The sequence below is a fragment of the Mobula hypostoma genome, chromosome 1 (assembly GCF_963921235.1).
Source record: "Mobula hypostoma chromosome 1, sMobHyp1.1, whole genome shotgun sequence".
In the NCBI taxonomy this organism is placed as follows: domain Eukaryota; kingdom Metazoa; phylum Chordata; class Chondrichthyes; order Myliobatiformes; family Myliobatidae; genus Mobula; species Mobula hypostoma.
Window position 1 is genome coordinate 163,515,762 of NC_086097.1, and position 17,713 is coordinate 163,533,474.

The following is a 17,713-nucleotide window of genomic DNA, read 5'->3' on the forward strand; positions in this document are numbered from 1 at the left end:
ATTACTGTTGGGGGCATTTCAGGAAGGGACATGCGATGATGGGGCAGTACTAATGTAGAATTTCTCACTAGTACTTATTGTAGAGCTTTACATGTGAAGAAGGCTCTTTCTGGCTCGGTTCTAAAAAAAGTACATCCTTAAGGGGGAGGATAATAGTGTAATGGTCGCTTGATACTATTTTGATTTAATATATTTTTGACCACAAAGTACTCTGGTGTCATTTAAATGAAAGTGAATGAAGAAATATTTTTAATATTTGGCCAGTAGTCAGTTTTGCCACTGAAGCCATAAATGCATTCATTCCTATTCTCCTTCATCTATCTAGTCAGCTTGACCTTCCTTTCCTTCCTCTCACCTCATGTAATTATCTGACTATCTTTTAATGTTAACTTAGCAGAATTTAATTTATAAGATTTAATCGTTTTGACAGGTAAAATAAATTATTTTTAGGCATTTATTTTCCTTTTTATTGATTTGAGTTTTCAGAATTGTACAACATACATCAAAGTTGCTGGTGAACGCAGCAGGCCAAGCAGCATCTATAGGAAGAGGCGCAGTCGACGTTTCAGGCCGAGACCCTTCGTCAGATTTTACAGTTTTTACCCTTTTTACAGTTTTTTAAAACCTCCATCTCAGCTTGTTTCCTTTCTTGAATCAGTCACACAGCTAGCTGAAAGAAATACAGTTGGTTTAGGCTGATGTTAATAATTTAAATGGATTCAGTCAGAGGAGATTTTTCACAGATTCACTGATAGTAGTTGGTTATTGTCCCAATAGACTGAGACCCCTTAATAAAGATGGAAATGACTTGCATGTAGTTCAATGTAAAGATTTCAAGTTGGGTTTGTCTTGTGCACAAGTAGAGGTAAAAATGAAAAGTTTGCTTGCAGCAGCATCACATGCTATCCAGCGTGTGAATTGATTTGAAATTTGGTACTATGCATGGCAAAATATGTCTTTTATATCAAGGGAAACAGTGTGACTCGTCATGAAGTTAATTTCCAGGAACCTGAAGCAAATGCAGGAGAGTAAATGAACTTCACTGTTAGAGTCTTGTCCTGCGAGGTGGGATCATAAGGTACCACCTGACACCTTAGGAAAGCCTTTGAGTTCTGGTGGAGGATGAACTGAAAATTCATCCTCTGACGAGTGGAGCTTTCTGAATTCCTTGTTGATGCTTGTGAAAGATCCTCTGATCAGAAATCGGGCCTCAGACTGCTTCGTTATTGCCTTAGTACAGGAGCACATCCAGCAATGGAAATTGCACAGTGCTGATAACCTGAGGATTACTGAACCACTTCATGAAAATGTTTGAAGCAGGAGCGGAGCAATAACCTGAGTCTGTGTAAGATGCTAAATATCAAAAACAGAGATTCCAAGAGGGCATTTCTTTCACTACAGCTATAGAATACAATCATTCTTGCAGATGTATAATGTTAATCTCCAACTTGACAGCAAATGCACAAGCCTGTTTGAATTGGGTAATCACTGAGACTTGATTCCTGCACTTGATAATAGTGACTATGGTGCTAGCCCTGGTTCACTTGGAACTTCCTCAGCTGTAGGGCAGAAGGCTGTGCACTCTGTGCCCCACCCATTACATTTGGTGGAATATTCAGTGAAGTACTGACGCAGTGAATTGCTGCCATATGTATCTTTGTTCCTGTGAGACATTCAAAGCTTCATTGGTTTGAATGTATTAAAAAAAATCAGTGTCTAGTGTCTATCCTCTAACTAATATTGCATAAAACAGATTTATTTGCTCTTGATTGTTGGTGGGCTGTGAGATATTGCTGTGCACAGATTGGCTGACACAATTCTTACATTAACACAGTGACCACTGCTCCATGAGATTATAGAAAGTGCAATATTAGCTACATCTTGAGCTGTGAACCTGAATATACCACATAGAGCTACTTCATCATACTGTCAGCCCTGTGTGCCTCTGTATGTCAGAAGTCACCTTCTCCATTAGTTTTTTACACTCTTGGAGCTGTTCAACTTCAGTGTGCACTGCAGCTGACCCAAGCTTTCCTGTTATTTAAAAGTTTGTTGGCATGCTGTTCCATCAAATCAATATTTTACTGATTGCCATGAACTAACTGCGTAGAAAACTCCCTACAAATCAAAGGAAAATGAAACAGCTGTACAGCATACAGAGTTGCATCTTTTTACGTGCATGAAATAAGGAAGGAAATGTCACAGAGTCTATTTGGCCCGTCATCTCCAGCTTCGTTTTAAATTAGTCCCTTGCTGTTAGACGGTGTCTTTTCTTACCCTTTATTGCAAAGAATCGTGTAGTAATATGCTTCCTGCTTGCATTACTATGCAACTCTAGTCCTTGTTACTCAAGTACTAGCACGTGTATGCAATTGTCACACACAAAATGCTGGAGGAACTCAGCAGGCCAGGAAGTATCCATGGAAAAGAGCACAGCTGACATATCGGGCTGAAATGTATGCAATTGCCAAGATTTTACTGGACACATGTTCCACTGTACACTTTTCCTTTAAAATTACTGATCATTGAACTAAATATTAGAAGCTCAGGTGTGAACAGGTCATTTTCCTCTTAATCACTTAAGATAGATTTTATTCAAATCACGTAATTACCTCACTAACTCCTAGCTCTTCTTAAATCTTTGATCCCTCATTATTGATATCTCTGCTATTCACTCGACCTATGCATACCCATTACATCATCTTTTGGCCGTTATATCCAAAAGCAAACTTACAGTTCCACCAGGTTCAGGAACAGCTACTTTCCTACAACAGTCTGGTTTTTGAAACTACCTGCACAGCTCTAACCCTACCTCACCAATGGAACACCATGGACCATCTCTTGCAATATCATGAACTTTGCCCCAATTGTGTTTTTTTTTGCACTTGTATCTTGTTTTGCAGTCTTTTTCTTCTCTGTTTCAAGTGTTTTCCAAACCTATGTGTATGTGTTGCTGATGCAGGCAAATTTTTCATTCTACCTGTATCTCACTGTATTTTGTACATCTGCCAATAAACTTGACTTGATCTTTCCTATCACTGGCAAAATCCTTTTAAACCTTCAATGAAGCCCTTCTATTGTTGTCATGTGGTACCCAGGTCCTAATCTGGGCTCCCTGTGGTACCAGCTTGCCCCTTGTTATTCTTTCCTCTGAAAAGAAGCATGCCTCCTTAACCCACCTGTTCTGCTGCCTTGAAGGGTTACAATGGGTATGCACACCAAACTCCTATCACACCACTACACTTTTTGGTATCAATCGAACTCAAAGCAATAAGAACCGTGAAGAAGAGAGCTCTGAAATAAAAATGGGAAATGCTGTCTGTAGAGACATATAGCATATGGAAGGAGGCTCTTTGGCCCATTGTGTCTGCAGTCTATCAAGTATTCATTTTTACAATTCTTGCAGTAATCCCAATTTTAAAAAATTCCCCACATTCCAGTCAACTCCACCTAGATTCTACCACTTAATTACATGCTGTGGATAATTTACAGTGGCCAACTTACTTACCAAACCAAACATCTGCACTTGACAAGTCAGCCAGAATCTAAGAGCATAAGATACATTTGGTATTTTTCTATCAGTATTTGATTTTGGTAACTTACTTCCTTGCTTCACTGCTGAAATATCTTACATTTTGAGAAACTTTGAACTTTTTTTACTGTGCCATGGGCTGTTCTCCATCGTTATGGTATTGTTGCACTGTTGTAACTATATGCCGTAATTATGTGGTTTTGTTAGTTTTTCAGTCTTGGTCTGTCCTGTGTTTTCGTGATATCACACCGGAAGGATATTGTGTCATTTCTTAATGCATGCATTACTAAATGACAATAAAAGAGGACTGCGTGTCCTCATAATTTAATCTAATCTAATAATCTAATTTTAGTACTGGTTTTTTAAGTCAATCCAGAAATGGTACCACTGTAATGAAGCATTTTACAGTTCTGGCAAGTAATGAGCAATCAAATCCTGTTACAATATGTATATGTCCTTGTCAAACTTATACCAAACCTTCCTGTCTCAATAACTCTGTTCTGGTGACCACAAAGACTTGTCTCAGCTGACGTGAGTCTGGGACCTTTCAGTGGACTCGTCTATTTGACGGAGCAGTAGTGGATGATCTTAGTCAGATATTTTGGGTCTAATCAAAATTTTGAACAGGAGCTGCTACAAATCATTAGCCACTGAAATTCAATAAGACAAGGTCATTTCAAAGACACAAGATCCATTCCTTTCTTATTTTAAAAAATCTTTCACGTGCATAATAAAAACAGAAACTGTTGGAAACTTTCAACAGAGCACGTATAGCAAATTGTAAACATGAGATTCTGCAGATGCTGGAAATCCAGAGCAGCACTCACAGAATGCTGCAGGAACATAACTGGTCAGGCATCTCTATGGAAAGGAATAAACAGTCAATGTTGTAGGCTGAGACCTTTCATCAGGACTGGAAAGGAAGGGGGGAGGATGCCAGGATAAAAAAGGGGGGGGAGAAAAAGAGGGACAGGTTTTGGGAACTGGAGAGTGAAGGGGAGGTAAAGATGTGTTTGATAGTAAGATCCCTTTGAAGATGGCAGAGGTTGCATGCAGAGGTTCATAGGGTGGTAGGTGAGGAGAAGAGGAGCTCTATCCCTGTTCAGGTGGTGGGACGATGGAGTGAGCGTGGATGTCCAGGAAATGGATGAAATGCGGGTGAGGACAGCATCATTGGTGGAGGATAGTGAAGGGAAATCTTATTCTTTGGTGTGCAGAATAGTTGCAGTGGAGATGAAGGAACTGAGGAAAAAATAGCATTTCTACAGGAGGCATGGTGGGAAGAGGAATAATGAAGATAGCCAAGGGAATTGGTAGGTTTATAAAAGATGTCAGCAGACAGTTTTCCATGGCCAGGAAGTGGTGGCAGCCAAAGTCTGGGCTCGGGCTGGAGCTAGAGCCCACGTAATTCATGTTCTGGAGGCATCCGGGATCATTGGAATTAAAGTTGGAGGTGGTGGGATCCATGGTCTGGAAGCATCCAGGGTTATTGGAATGGGAATTGGTGATGGTGGATGGTGGAATCCACAGTCTGGAGACATCCAGGGCATTCGGAACCTGAGTTGGAGATGGTGACAAGCCTGCTGCATAACGTAGCAACCCTGGAGAGAAAAGTAAAGTTAGTGTTTCCAGTTGTCCCTCTGAAAGGTATATTGTTTCTCCTTCCACAGATGTTGCCTGACCAGCTAAGTGGACTTCCATCATCTGCAATATTTTTTTCAATTTCATTTTCTTTTACATAAAGCCGGCATGATTTCAGGCCATATTACGGTACCTTGTAGGTAACGAAATATCTCTAAACAATTGGGTATGGAACATAGAACAGCATGGTACATAAACAGGCCCTTTAGCCCACAATGTTGTGCCAAACTAATTAAGCTAATCACAGTTGCTTCTGCCTGTGTATAGTCCATATCCATCCATTCTCTGAACATTCAATTGCCTATCTAAGAGCCTTTTAAATTTCTGTATTTCATTTGCCATCAACATCACCCTGGCTGTACATTCCAGGCACTCCGTGGGAAAACAAAATTTGCCCTGCACATCTCCTTTGAACTTTCCTCTTCTTACCTTAAATTCATGCCCCCTAGCATTAGACAAATCCACCCTGGGGAGGAAAAAAGGTGTTGACTCTATGTCTACATGATTTTATAAACTCCTGTCAGGTCTCCCCTCAGCTTCCACCACTCCTGAAGAAGCAACCTTAAATTGTCCCATCTTTCCTCATAGCACATAGCCTCTAGCCCAGGCAGCATCCTTTACGCCCTTTCCAAAGCCTGCCTATAATGGGGCAACCAGAAATTAATGTCATGCTCCAGGAGCAGCTTAACCAGTTTTTATAAAGTTCTATCATAACTTCATTACTCTTGAACTCAGTACCGTGACTAAAATAGGCAAACGTTCCATGCTCCTCCTTCATCACCCTATTGACCTGCTGCCTCTTTCAGGGAGCTATGCACTTCAGAATCAGTATCAGACGTATCACTGACATATGTCATGAAATTCATTGTTTTGTGGCAGCAGTACTATGCAAGACATAAACATTACTAAAGTTGCAAAAAAAACCCAACTATTAAATAAACAACCGTTGCAAAAGAGGAATAGTGAGGTTATATTCATGGATTTATGTACTATTCAGAAACCCCCCCACTTCTGCTGACAAGTCACTCCTACAACTGCAAATAACTTTACAGATTTTGTATACAATGATGTTGAAAGGCTGAAGTTCACAGTCTTCATTTGGTGAGGGCAATGCTTTCATGTTTGAATTAATAGCATGTTAGAATGGTCTTCCAGATAGCTCTTGCAACATCCCTTCATCTTAATATACTAGATATTTTCCCTCTATTTTTCATCACAGATGGAGGGTCTCAACCGGAAACATTGAATGTCCATTTCCGTGCATGGAAGCTGCTCAGCAAGCTGAGTTCACCCAGCATTTTGTCTGTTGCTCCAGATTTCAGCATTTGTGGTCTCTTGTGTCTCCGTGTCAGAGTTGTCCATTATTGGGCTAAAAGTAATCTCTAAGCCATTTTGAAGCAGGTAATATGCACATAAACCATTTCATGGGCAAACTTGAAAATGCTTCCACTGATCTTCTGGGATTGAAAATCAAATGGATACAAAACATTTAGCAGCCCAACTTGATTACATGTCATTTTGAACAAGTGTCTCTGAGAATCAGGAGCAACACATACAAGCTACTGGAGGAATTCAGGCTCAAAACGCTGGAGGTCTTGGCCTGAAATGTTGACCACTTATTTCCCTCCATAGATGCTGCCTGACTTGTTGAGTTCCTTCAGCATGTTGTGTGTCTGTTGCTCGGGATTTCCAGCAACTGCAAAAATCGCTTGTGTCTTTGAGAAGGAAATCAAAATTGCTGGTCGTTGAGATTTGCCTGAATGATACCAGGGATGAGGCTTAGACATGTGAAAAGATGATCATCGTGCAGCAGGGTTAAGGAAGGATCTGATAATATTCACAATTATGAGGAGCTTTGATGGTAAACAACAGCAATCTGTTTCCTCTAATCAGTGAGCTGGTATACTAAAAGTATAGCTAAAAGATTATCAAAAGTACAACAAAACAATTAGAACTTTGTTATAACATGAAGAATTCTCAGTTAAGACTAAAGACTCAGAGACCATAAAAGCAGGATGTAATGCTGAAGCTTTAAAGGATATTGGTCAGACAATATTTGAAGTATTGTGAGCAGTTTTGGGCTTTATTTCTAAGGAAAGATGTGCTGTTGTTGGTGAGAGTCCAGAGGAGGTTTACAAGAATGATCCCAGAGATGACAGAGTTAATTTATGAGGAGTGTTTGATATTTGCTGGGGTTCAGAAGGGTGAAGGGTGTGGGGCTCTGCCTGAAACTTACCAAATATTGAAATGCCTGGATAGAATGGATGTGGAGAGAACCTAGGACCAGAGGGCACAGCCTCAGAATAAAAGGACTTCCCTTGAGAAAAGAGTTGATGAGAAATTTCTTTATCCAGAGGATAGAGAACCTGTGGAATTCATTGCCACACCCAGTTGTGGAGATCGAGTTACTGGGTATATTTAAAGCAGAGGTTGATAGGGTCTTGATGAGTAACAGTGTCAAAGGTTACATGGAGAAGACGGGGGAATGGGATTGGGAGTGAATAATAAATTAGCCATAATTCAATAGCGGAGCCGATACAATGGGCTGAATAACCTAGTTCTGCTCCTACCTTATAGTGTCATTTTACATTGTGTTTTTCGAGTATTGATTTGTATTCATTGCAATATTCAGGCAATATTAGTGCATAAAATCAGAACTAGTTCCAACAGTTATAATTCTCTGACCAGCATGGTTATTTATTTGTGGATTAGCTATGGCATTCCATGGACTATCAAATTTCAGCTTGACAGGGGCAATGAGATTTATTATCTGATGCCTATCAATGTTAGCAATTAATTAGGGCCACTAAAAATAATGTTCTGATGGTGATCTTCCTCTGATTATCCTTCCCTGCTTCTACTTACACTTGCTTTACCTTAGTAGAGGGGCAGGAGTCAGTCAATTAGCCATTCAGCCTTCATCGCCTCTTCCATGAGATCATGGCTGATTTGCAATCTGAAGCCTTTCCATCTTATACAGTACTTGAATCCCATTTGTAACAATGTTTTAATGCTGTAAACACTCAGCAGGACAGGCAGTATCTGTAAAAGGAGAAATTGAGTCAATGTTTCAGGTCAAATTGTCTTCAAATCGAAAACCTTCTGATGCTTATGAAAAGATTTTCCAAATTTCAGCCACTCTTTGCATGCATTCATCTTTCCTAAATAGAATTAGAATTTCAGATCTGGAGATGCGAGTTCATTTACTGACAGAGGAACCTGTGGAATTAAATTCAAGCAATTAAATAAATCTGGTAGCAAAATAATCTAGTAATGGTAAGGCTACAGAATAGTTATAAAATACCCTATCTGTTATCATACTTGGCTTATATGTGACTCCAGACAAGCCAGTGATCTAGCAAAACAATATGTTCTGGGGGCAGCTAGGATTGATAAACACCAGCCTTACCTGTGGTACGCACACCCTCAGACCAAATAAATTCTATATTTGGACCTACTTTGAGATAATTCCAGTGTTTAAATAGACAGTTCTCCCAAACAGCAGAATACAGCCCTAAACCACTTACAAATCAAGTCCTGGAACAAAAGGCCTTGCCCGAAATCCTATATTCAAAGCTAAATATATAATGAAAGGTCTCTGCTGTACAGGAAAATGTTGTTGAACAAAAGTCATTTTTGATTAAGATCAGGGTGTGTATACACTCCACGATCAGCAACAATGGTAAGCACAATTTGGTTATAAACTTTTATGATGCAAGGCCTAAACCCTTTCTTGTCCCTTTCACTCCAGGGAAATATTGAGCCCTGACTGGCAATCTCAATTCCGCTTATGTTGCGGCTTTGTGTTGTTTACATACAACTAAGATGATTTTTGCTGTATTGGTGCAGCTGCAGTGTTAACACTTCCACTTTAGTTCTCCACTTACACATCATTTTTTTTATTCCCTCTCTCTCCAGGAATGCAAATATAAACCATTTCTCTTGTCTCCATGGCAACCTATTGACAAGTCATTTACCTTTGGTAGAAGACCAATTTCACCCACTTCCTAGCATTAACTTTTAATTTGCAGCAACATGCATTCACTGATATTTGAACACTTCGCCATGAGCAGTCCATGTGTCTAGATCAGTTTTGTCAAATCAGAGTTCCTTTAGCTGCTTGTCTTTGGAGTGATGATTCCTTTTACACCTTTGAAAATTAATTTCTTTGAAATCTATGTCCTGTTTTCTATTTACTACTTCATGGCACGTGGATGGAACAAGCTGTGCAACCATTTATTATCAATCTTTGTATCCCCCTTGTCCTTCATTCCAGAGGCAGTTAAGGCTCAATTCTGTTGATGCATGTTTAAAATCAACCAATGTCAGCATTAATTTTAAGAGGACTGGAATATAAAAGCTACGATGTAATGCTAAGGCTTTATGAGGTGTTGGTCACACCACACTTGAAGGATTGTGAGCAGATTTGGGTTCCTTATCTAACAAAAAATGTGCTGGCATTGGAGAAGTCCCAGAGGAGATTCATGAGAATGATTCCCAGAATGAAAGGGTTAATGTATGAGGTGTATTTGATGGCTCTGGGCCTGTATTTGCTGGAGTTTAGAAGAATGAGGGGAAATCTCATTGAAATTTATAAAACAATGAAAGGCCTTGATAGAGTGGAGGTGGAGAGGATATTTCCTATAGTGGGTGAGTCTGGGAGCAGTGGGCACAGCCTCAAAATAGAGGGACAGCCATTTAGAACAGAGATAAGAGGGAATTTCTTTAGCTAGAGGGCAGTGAATCTGGGAATTTATTGCCACAGGCATCTGTGGAAGCCAAGTCACTGAGTATATTTAAAATGGAGATTGATAGTTTCTTGGTTCATCAGGGTGTCACAGGTTATGGGAGAAGGCAGAATAATGGGGTTGAGAGGTTTAATAAATCAGTCATGATGGAGTGGAGCTGACTCAATGGGCTGAGTGGCCCTATTCTGCTCCTGTGTCTTGTATGGTCTTTGTTCAAAGCATTACTGAATCATGAGATTTTATAACAGTCCAATAGATTAATGGTCATTAAAATAAAATACTGCAGAAGCTGAAAATCTGAAGTAAAAATAGAAAATGCAGTATCTGTGAAAAGAGAAACAGTTAATGTCATAGACAGTCAACAATACCAGCTAGAAACAAGGGGCTGTGCAGAGTGTAGTGACCAGCATTCAAGGAGTGGCCTTGGTGGTATAGAACAGCAATAGTTGGAGAAGGAGTTGGCTCCCACTGGGGCGCAAGCAGTAGAAGTAACGGAGTGGGAGAAAAAGAGGGACGAGTGCAGAGAGCTGAGACAGGGTGAAGACATGCCAGTGGCTATACTTCAAGATTTTGAGGAGATTTGGTATGTCTCCAAAGACTGTAGCAAATTCCTACAGATATACCATGGTGAGCATTCTGACTGGTTGCATCACTGTCTGATGTGGAGGCTCCAATGCACAGAATTGTAAGAAGTTTCAGAGGGTTGTAGACTCAGCTAGCCCCATCACAGGCGCACACTTCACCACCATCTTGAAGATTAGTGCCTCGAGAACATAGCGTCCATTATGAAGGACCCTCACCATCTGGGACATGCCCTTTTCTTCAAGTATGTCACTTTATGTACGTACAAGCAACCTACATATATATATTTTTTATTATGTCCTTTATCTTAATATGTTTTTTGTGCGCTGCATCAGATGCTGAGTAACAATTATTTTGTTCTCTTTTGTACTTCTGTACTGGAAATGACATTAAAAAATGTTAAACATCACACATAAAAATTGCTGGTGAACGTGGCAGGCCAGGCAGCATCCATAGGAAGAGGTACAGTCGATGATTTGGGCCAAGACCCTTCGTCAGGACTAACTGAAAGAAGAGCTAGTGAGAGATTTGAAAGTGGGAGGGGGAGATCCAATATGATAGGAGAAGACAGGAGGGGGAAGGATGGAGGCAAGAGCTGGACAGGTGATTGGCAAAAGGGATATGGAAGGATCATGGGACAGGAGGCCCAGGGAGAAAGAAAGGGGAGGAGGGAAAAAACCCAGAGGTTGGGCAAGGAGTATAGTGAGAGGGACAGAGGGAGAAAAAGAGAGAGGAAAAAAATATACATATAAAATAATAATAAATAAATAACGGATGGGGTACAAAGAGGAGGTGGGGCATTAACGGAAGTTAGAGAAGTCAATGTTCATGCCATCAGGTTGGAGGCTACCCAGACGGAATATAAGGTGTTGTTCCTCCAGCCTGAGTGTGGCTTCATCTTGACAGTAGAGGAGGCCGTGGATAGACATGTCAGAATGGGAATGGGATGTGGAATTAAAATGTGTGGCCACTGGGAGATCCTGCTTTCTCTGGCGGACAGAGCGTAGGTGTTCAGCAAAGCGGTCTCCCAGTCTGCGTCGGGTCTCGCCAATATATAGAAGGCCACATCGGGAGCACTGGACGTAGTATATCACCGCAGCCGACTCACAGGTGAAGTGTTGCCTCACCTGGAAAGACTGACTGGGGCCCTGAATGGTGGTGAGGGAGGAAGTGTAAGGGCATGTGTAGCACTTGTTCCACTTACAAGGATAAGTGCCGGGAGGGAGATCGGTGGGAAGGGATGGAGGGGACGAATGGACAAGGGAGTCGCGTAGGGAGCGATCCCTGTGGAAAGCAGAGAGAGGGTTGGAGGGAAAGATGTGCTTAGTGGTGGGATCCCGTTGGAGGTGGCGGAAGTTACGGAGAATTATATGTTGGACCCGTAGGCTGGTGGGGTGGTAGGTGAGGACAAGGGGAACCCTATTCCTAGTGGGGTGGCGGGAGGATGGGGTGAGAGCAGATGTGCGTGAAATGGGAGAGATGCACTTGAGAGCAGAGTTGATGGTGGAGGAAGGGAAGCCCCTTTCTTTAAAAAAGGAGGACATCTCCTTTGTTCTGGAATGAAAAACCTCATCCTGAAAGCAGATGCGGTGGAGACAGAGGAATTGTGAGAAGGGTATGGCATTTTTGCAAGAGACAGGGTGAGAAGAGGAATAGTCCAGGTAGCTGTGGGAGTTCATAGGCTTATAGTAGACAAATATTATAGTAAATAATGTTGAATCTTGAATTTTGAATCTTCTTATTACAGCCATCAGGAAGAAGGTACCGAGCCTGATTGCCCACACTCAACTTTTTATGAACAACTTCTTCCCATCTGCCATCAGATTTCTGAATGGTCTATGGTCCATGAACACACTTCACTATTCCTCTTTGGCACTATTTATTCATTTATTGTGTTGTGACTTATAACATTTTGTTATGCCTGCACTGCACTGTACTGTTGCCACAAAAGAACAATTTTTATGACTTATGTCAGTGACAATAAACCTGATTCTGATTCTGAGAGGGATGAGGAGAGGGAATGATTCTGATATTTCCATCAGTTTCCAAATCAGTTTCAGACCTTTTCCCCCAGTAACGGCAGGTTTACTGTGTTTACAGTGTGAGAACGCAGATGAAACGTGCACAGTTCGTACTGACAGCATACGAAGTCAGGGTTGCTGAAGTTATGAGGCAGCTGCTCCACCGTGGTGCCCATTTACAGAGTGAGGAAGTGTGTGTAGTGGGATATGTGTTTTCAGTGTGGTCGGGCGCACCTCAGCCACCCAATTATTATCCATGGTCCCAATGGCCATTTATCAGTACATATAAAATGAGTTATTCTTCCCTACCACCACCTTAGACATTGCTCGTCCCACTAAGTACGTCCAGCAGATTGTTTGTAGTGCATATAAAAACTTTTTAAAAGTAATATAATTAACATAATCTGCTTCTGAACAGGGGCTAAATCATGCAATGTGCACAAATGGTCCCCTTTTCAGCTGATAGGGCACTGTGGCTCTCTGAAACTGGTTCTGGTTTATTCTGACCTGTTTGGAGGAACTCAATAAGAAATCAGTTAATAAAGGGTTAACACAAGTTCTGCATGGCAATCAGTATCATGAAAACAACAATTATCATACAGGGTACTAAGATTCCACTCATAATCTGTAAGAATTGAACTCTGGATGGAGTTCATCACATCAGTTCTTTCACCTCATCTCACGCTTAACTTTTTTAGACAAGCGATTATCAAGATTTTAAAGATAATCTGCTAAAGGGCTGTGGATCAAGTCCAATGCAAGGGAAGGCCCTAATATAGTGACAAAGTCAACCAAGAACTTAAACTTTCTCATAGATAATGCAGAGAACCTAGCCTGAAACCAGTCTGTCCTGAGGCCTGGGTTGAGGCTGATGAATGCTGCGAACCATTAACTGCTTCTTAACTGCTTGAACTTGGGTTCTTCCCAACACCATTGCAAGGAGCCATCATCACATCTCCAGTCATCTGCCTATGGTAAACTACTGGGATGCTATCTGTTTAAACAGTGCAAATCAGCCAATTAATCAACATAACAATGAATCTAAATAAATTTTGGTAAGATTGCAAATGATTAAGTGAACTTAATAGTTCACGTTAATATTCCAAGCTGTGCCTGCTCAGTGGCAAGCATATTTTTGTAAGTATAATAGGTTTTAAATAATTATTGCAATATACATATTTTCCCTCTCATGTCCCTTTTGCCAATCACCTGTCCAGCTCTCGGCTCCATCCCTCCCCCTCCTGTCTTCTCCTATCATTTTGGATCTCCCCCTCCCCCTCCCACTTTCAAATCTCTTACTAGCTCTTCCTTCAGTTAGTCCTGACGAAGGGTCTCGGCCTGAAACGTCGACTGTACCTCTTCCTAGAGATGCTGCCTGGCCTGCTGCGTTCACCAGCAACTTTGATGTGTGCTGCATATATATTTTCCCTCTAGTTTTGTGAATTTGGAGGCAAGACACAAAGTCAAAGTCAAAATTGAGTTTATCGCCATATGCAACGGTACATGTATGCACAGGTGTAATGATACAGCAAGTAGCATCACAGGCACATAGCATCATATAACCAACTTTTACAAAAAACACAAATAAAACATAAATTATACACAATTTTTACAATAAAAATACATAGCAAAAAACACAATATCAATTTTAGTGCAAATTTCATCAATATGGTGGTAGTGTTGCTGAGCTGTAGTGGTTAGGGTTTTGCCGGTTGGTTCAGGAACAGATCCATTGAAGAGAAGTAGCTGTTCTTGAACCTGTTAGTGTGAGACTTCATGGTTCTGTACTTCATGGCCAAAGGTGAATATGAGTTGATGATATGGGCCAGATGGCTGGGATTTTTGATGATGGATGTTGCCTTCCTGTGGCGGTGCCTTCTATAGATAATAGCAATGATGGGGATGGATGTGCCTATGATGTATTGGGCTAAGTGAGTCTCTGCTCTCTGCAGCTTCTTACATTCTTGCACTTTCAAATTGCTGTACCAGACCATGATGGAACCAGTCGGGATACTTTCAACAATACGTCTATAGAGTGTTTGATGATGAGCCAAATCTCCTTAATCTCCTTAGAAAGTAAAAATTCTGGCATGCCTTTCTTGTGATTGCATTTATGCATTGGGCTCCTATGAGCTAGTATCATTGGATATTATTGATAGAGCCAAGAGTATTGTTGAACTGTATTTCCATTTGGTTATTGAACAACCTGAAAATATCAACCAGTCAAATGCACTTTAACTATTTTGGTTTACTTGCTGAATTAATTTGTGATTTGATTCAAAGTGTTATATTGGAGTCGCCAACTGTCAACAGATCTTGATATGGTGCATCCAAATGCAGTGAGGCAGAATATGTTTCCTGAAGCATGTTGCACCAGAGACTTAACACTTTACTTCATATTTTGGACTGCAAAGCATTAAAGAACTGCAAACTTGTACACGCTGTCAAGCAAAGAAAAGCGTCATTTAAATGGTTTACATGTTAACAAATTGAGTGCGCATTAACCTTTGGCCATACTGCCATACGTACCTGGGAGTAAATGTTTCCAACATGTTAATGCATGAACTGATCCTTTGGTTGTTAAATGATTGCTAAGTAGCAGCTTATGTCGAACAAGAAAATTTACCTATTTCTTGCACATAATTAAGTTCCTTCCATTCGGACTGTTTTTGTTGAATCATAAAGAGTCTCAAAAGGAGTATGTTTATCCTATTCTTTTTTTCTCTCTTTACTGCTTCTACGTAGTTTCATTTTGTAGGATGTATTACGAAGTTATCCTGTGGTTCTTGCTTTGAATTCTGGTCATTCATACTAATCAGTACTATTTAGTTTGACCAATGGCCTTTCCTTCTATTATACTTTGGCCAACAATAATGTAATCAATTCAGCAAATATTAAATCCATCTAGTAACTTCTAGTGTTTCTCCTGATTTTTTAAAGGTTGGATGGGAGCCTGAAGGACATTTCTAGATCTGCTGATAAAGTAATAGGGGTTATTAGTGTTTGTAATTTTACTGCTGCCTGTAATAACAGTCCTGAAACTGTGGTACTGCTTACATTAAGTTTAGCAATACCAATGTATGGAATTTTTAAGGTGAAAAAGTTGAAAAATCACACAACATACAAATAGACCGTTTAACCCTAAACTCTGGTTGGTGATGGAGAGCCTATTTTGCACTAAACTCATCTGATTGTGTTCTGTGGAATTCCCATCAGTTCCTCTGTCCCTTCAAACAAGCTGGGATATCTTTAAATTCAGGATGAATAAGTGAAGTGGCAGCACTAAAGCTAAACACTGCAGATCCTTGTAATCTGAAGTAAAAACAGAATGCAAAGAGACCCCAGCAGGCAAGACTACATTAATGAGAAGAGAAACAGAGTTAACCATCCAGGTCAGTGACTTGGATCAGAACACCTTTCGCCAGAGATGTAGCTATTCAGCTTGTCTATCCATCCCTCCCTTCTGATCTGCTCTTATTACTTCAGTGTTGGTGACTGACACAAATTAAAAAGTAATAGAGCAAGTGATTAGAAAGTAAGAACGAATACTCACACTTCATGGATAAACATCAAGTCTTGTCTTATCCTATTTAAAAAATGTAATAACTTCTTTACTCAGCTCCTGTGTTTCATGAAATTAATTGAGACAGGATCTCAATGGCCTTGAAAATCCTGTACATTTAAAAGTGTGAAGATTGGTATTCTTGTTTGAGGCAATATATTAAAGATGACTTTTGTTGCATTCCAGTTGTGCAGATTATTCAGAGTCAAGGAACGGCTGCCTAGTTGTTTCATTTCATGAAAAGGAATTTTAATTAAAAAATCTCTGACTAAAAAGATATGAATGAATGCTTTCTAAATTGAAATGGATTTCTTTTTGTTCATTTTTAAAATGTTTTGGTTCTACAGGAAGCTGCTCCTTTGATGAACCGTTCAATGCATGCGGGTACAGCCAAAGGCTTGAAGACAGCGACCTTGACTGGGATCAAGTAAACACAATAGTGAAGCCTTTTATGGATCCATGGATACCAACAGGTTTGCTTCAATACTGGAAATTTTTAGTTAATGTTCTGATGTTTGACTTAGTATCTACTTCTTGATACAAAGTGATTAAAAACTCCATTTATTTGAACCCCATGGTGGTGAAATTAAATGGGTTTTCATGTTGTTATATATTATCTTATTTCATGTGTACATGCTTTAGATTAGCCTCGTTAGGATGATAGAAACTAATGGTCCAGAAGGAGGTTCAGCAGCGCAGCTGATTGTGATGGACTCCTCTCTAGCTCTCAACATGTGACTAAGTTCTGCCAGCACTCATTTTTAAATATGAATGTTTTTGCTTCCACCATCACTGATGCTGCTTCATGAATATTTTCATCTCACATCGGTTGTAAAGATTTCCCTGACTCTATCCACAAAGGATGCGTGCATGCCATCATGTTGATGGAGACTCAGTTACTGAGAGCATCTTGGAATTTCTAATTTGGACTACACTTGTGCAGATATCTCAGTGCAATAATCACAAAATCCAGCAGTTGGAAAACCACGTCCAATGATTCCAAGATGATCTTAGTGTAGCCCCCCGGCCACCCTCAGGGTCGCTCGGCTCGCTGTTGTCTAGGGAAACAGCCTCGGTCCCGCCAAACTGGATAATTCGTTTGTGTGGATGCTGTGTGAGGTACCCCACCCCGCCCAAATAACAGACAATACACCAGATGCAATTAAATGATTTACATATTATTGATATTACTGGAACTATATAATTAAAAGAGAATAAAATATAAAAGGAAAATAAAAGGCGCCACACTTGTCAAAGTTCAATCTCTTCGTGCACAAAAACCGTTGGAGCTCAAGGACCTTCTTCTTCACCCTGCGACCCCCTCGGACCCCCTCGACCGGCCGCCTGGGACCAACAACGGTGGTCGACCAGACGCTCCACACGAGTCCGTCTCCGTGTCCTCGCCGAACGTCCCGCTCGGGGTCCGACCCCGTTAGCAGACTCACAGCACCTCGTCCATCCTCTGTCTCGCTCTCCCGCCTTCTGCCCCAAAACCCCGCGCGTACAGTATCTTCAAATACACCAAAACCACAACAACTATCCCAATTGGTTAATAACGTATTTCTTATCACCCTCTAAACCACAACAAGCTGCTAGTGCAAACTTTCTCAGCGTTTAACACAACAAA

General features: G+C 40.6%; 1 protein-coding gene across 9 annotated transcripts in view; it reads left to right on the forward strand.

Annotated features, from left to right (window-relative positions):
* The window catches only part of LOC134351958 (receptor-type tyrosine-protein phosphatase mu-like), a 1,067,206-nt gene that overhangs the window by 214,008 nt on the left and 835,485 nt on the right, over positions 1-17,713 (forward strand). For all 9 annotated transcript variants that reach the window (XM_063058925.1, XM_063058929.1, XM_063058945.1 and 6 more), the window contains exon 2: positions 16,434-16,559. In XM_063058925.1, the coding sequence (XP_062914995.1) occupies positions 16,434-16,559 (126 nt within the window). The remainder of the gene's footprint in view (positions 1-16,433; positions 16,560-17,713) is intronic.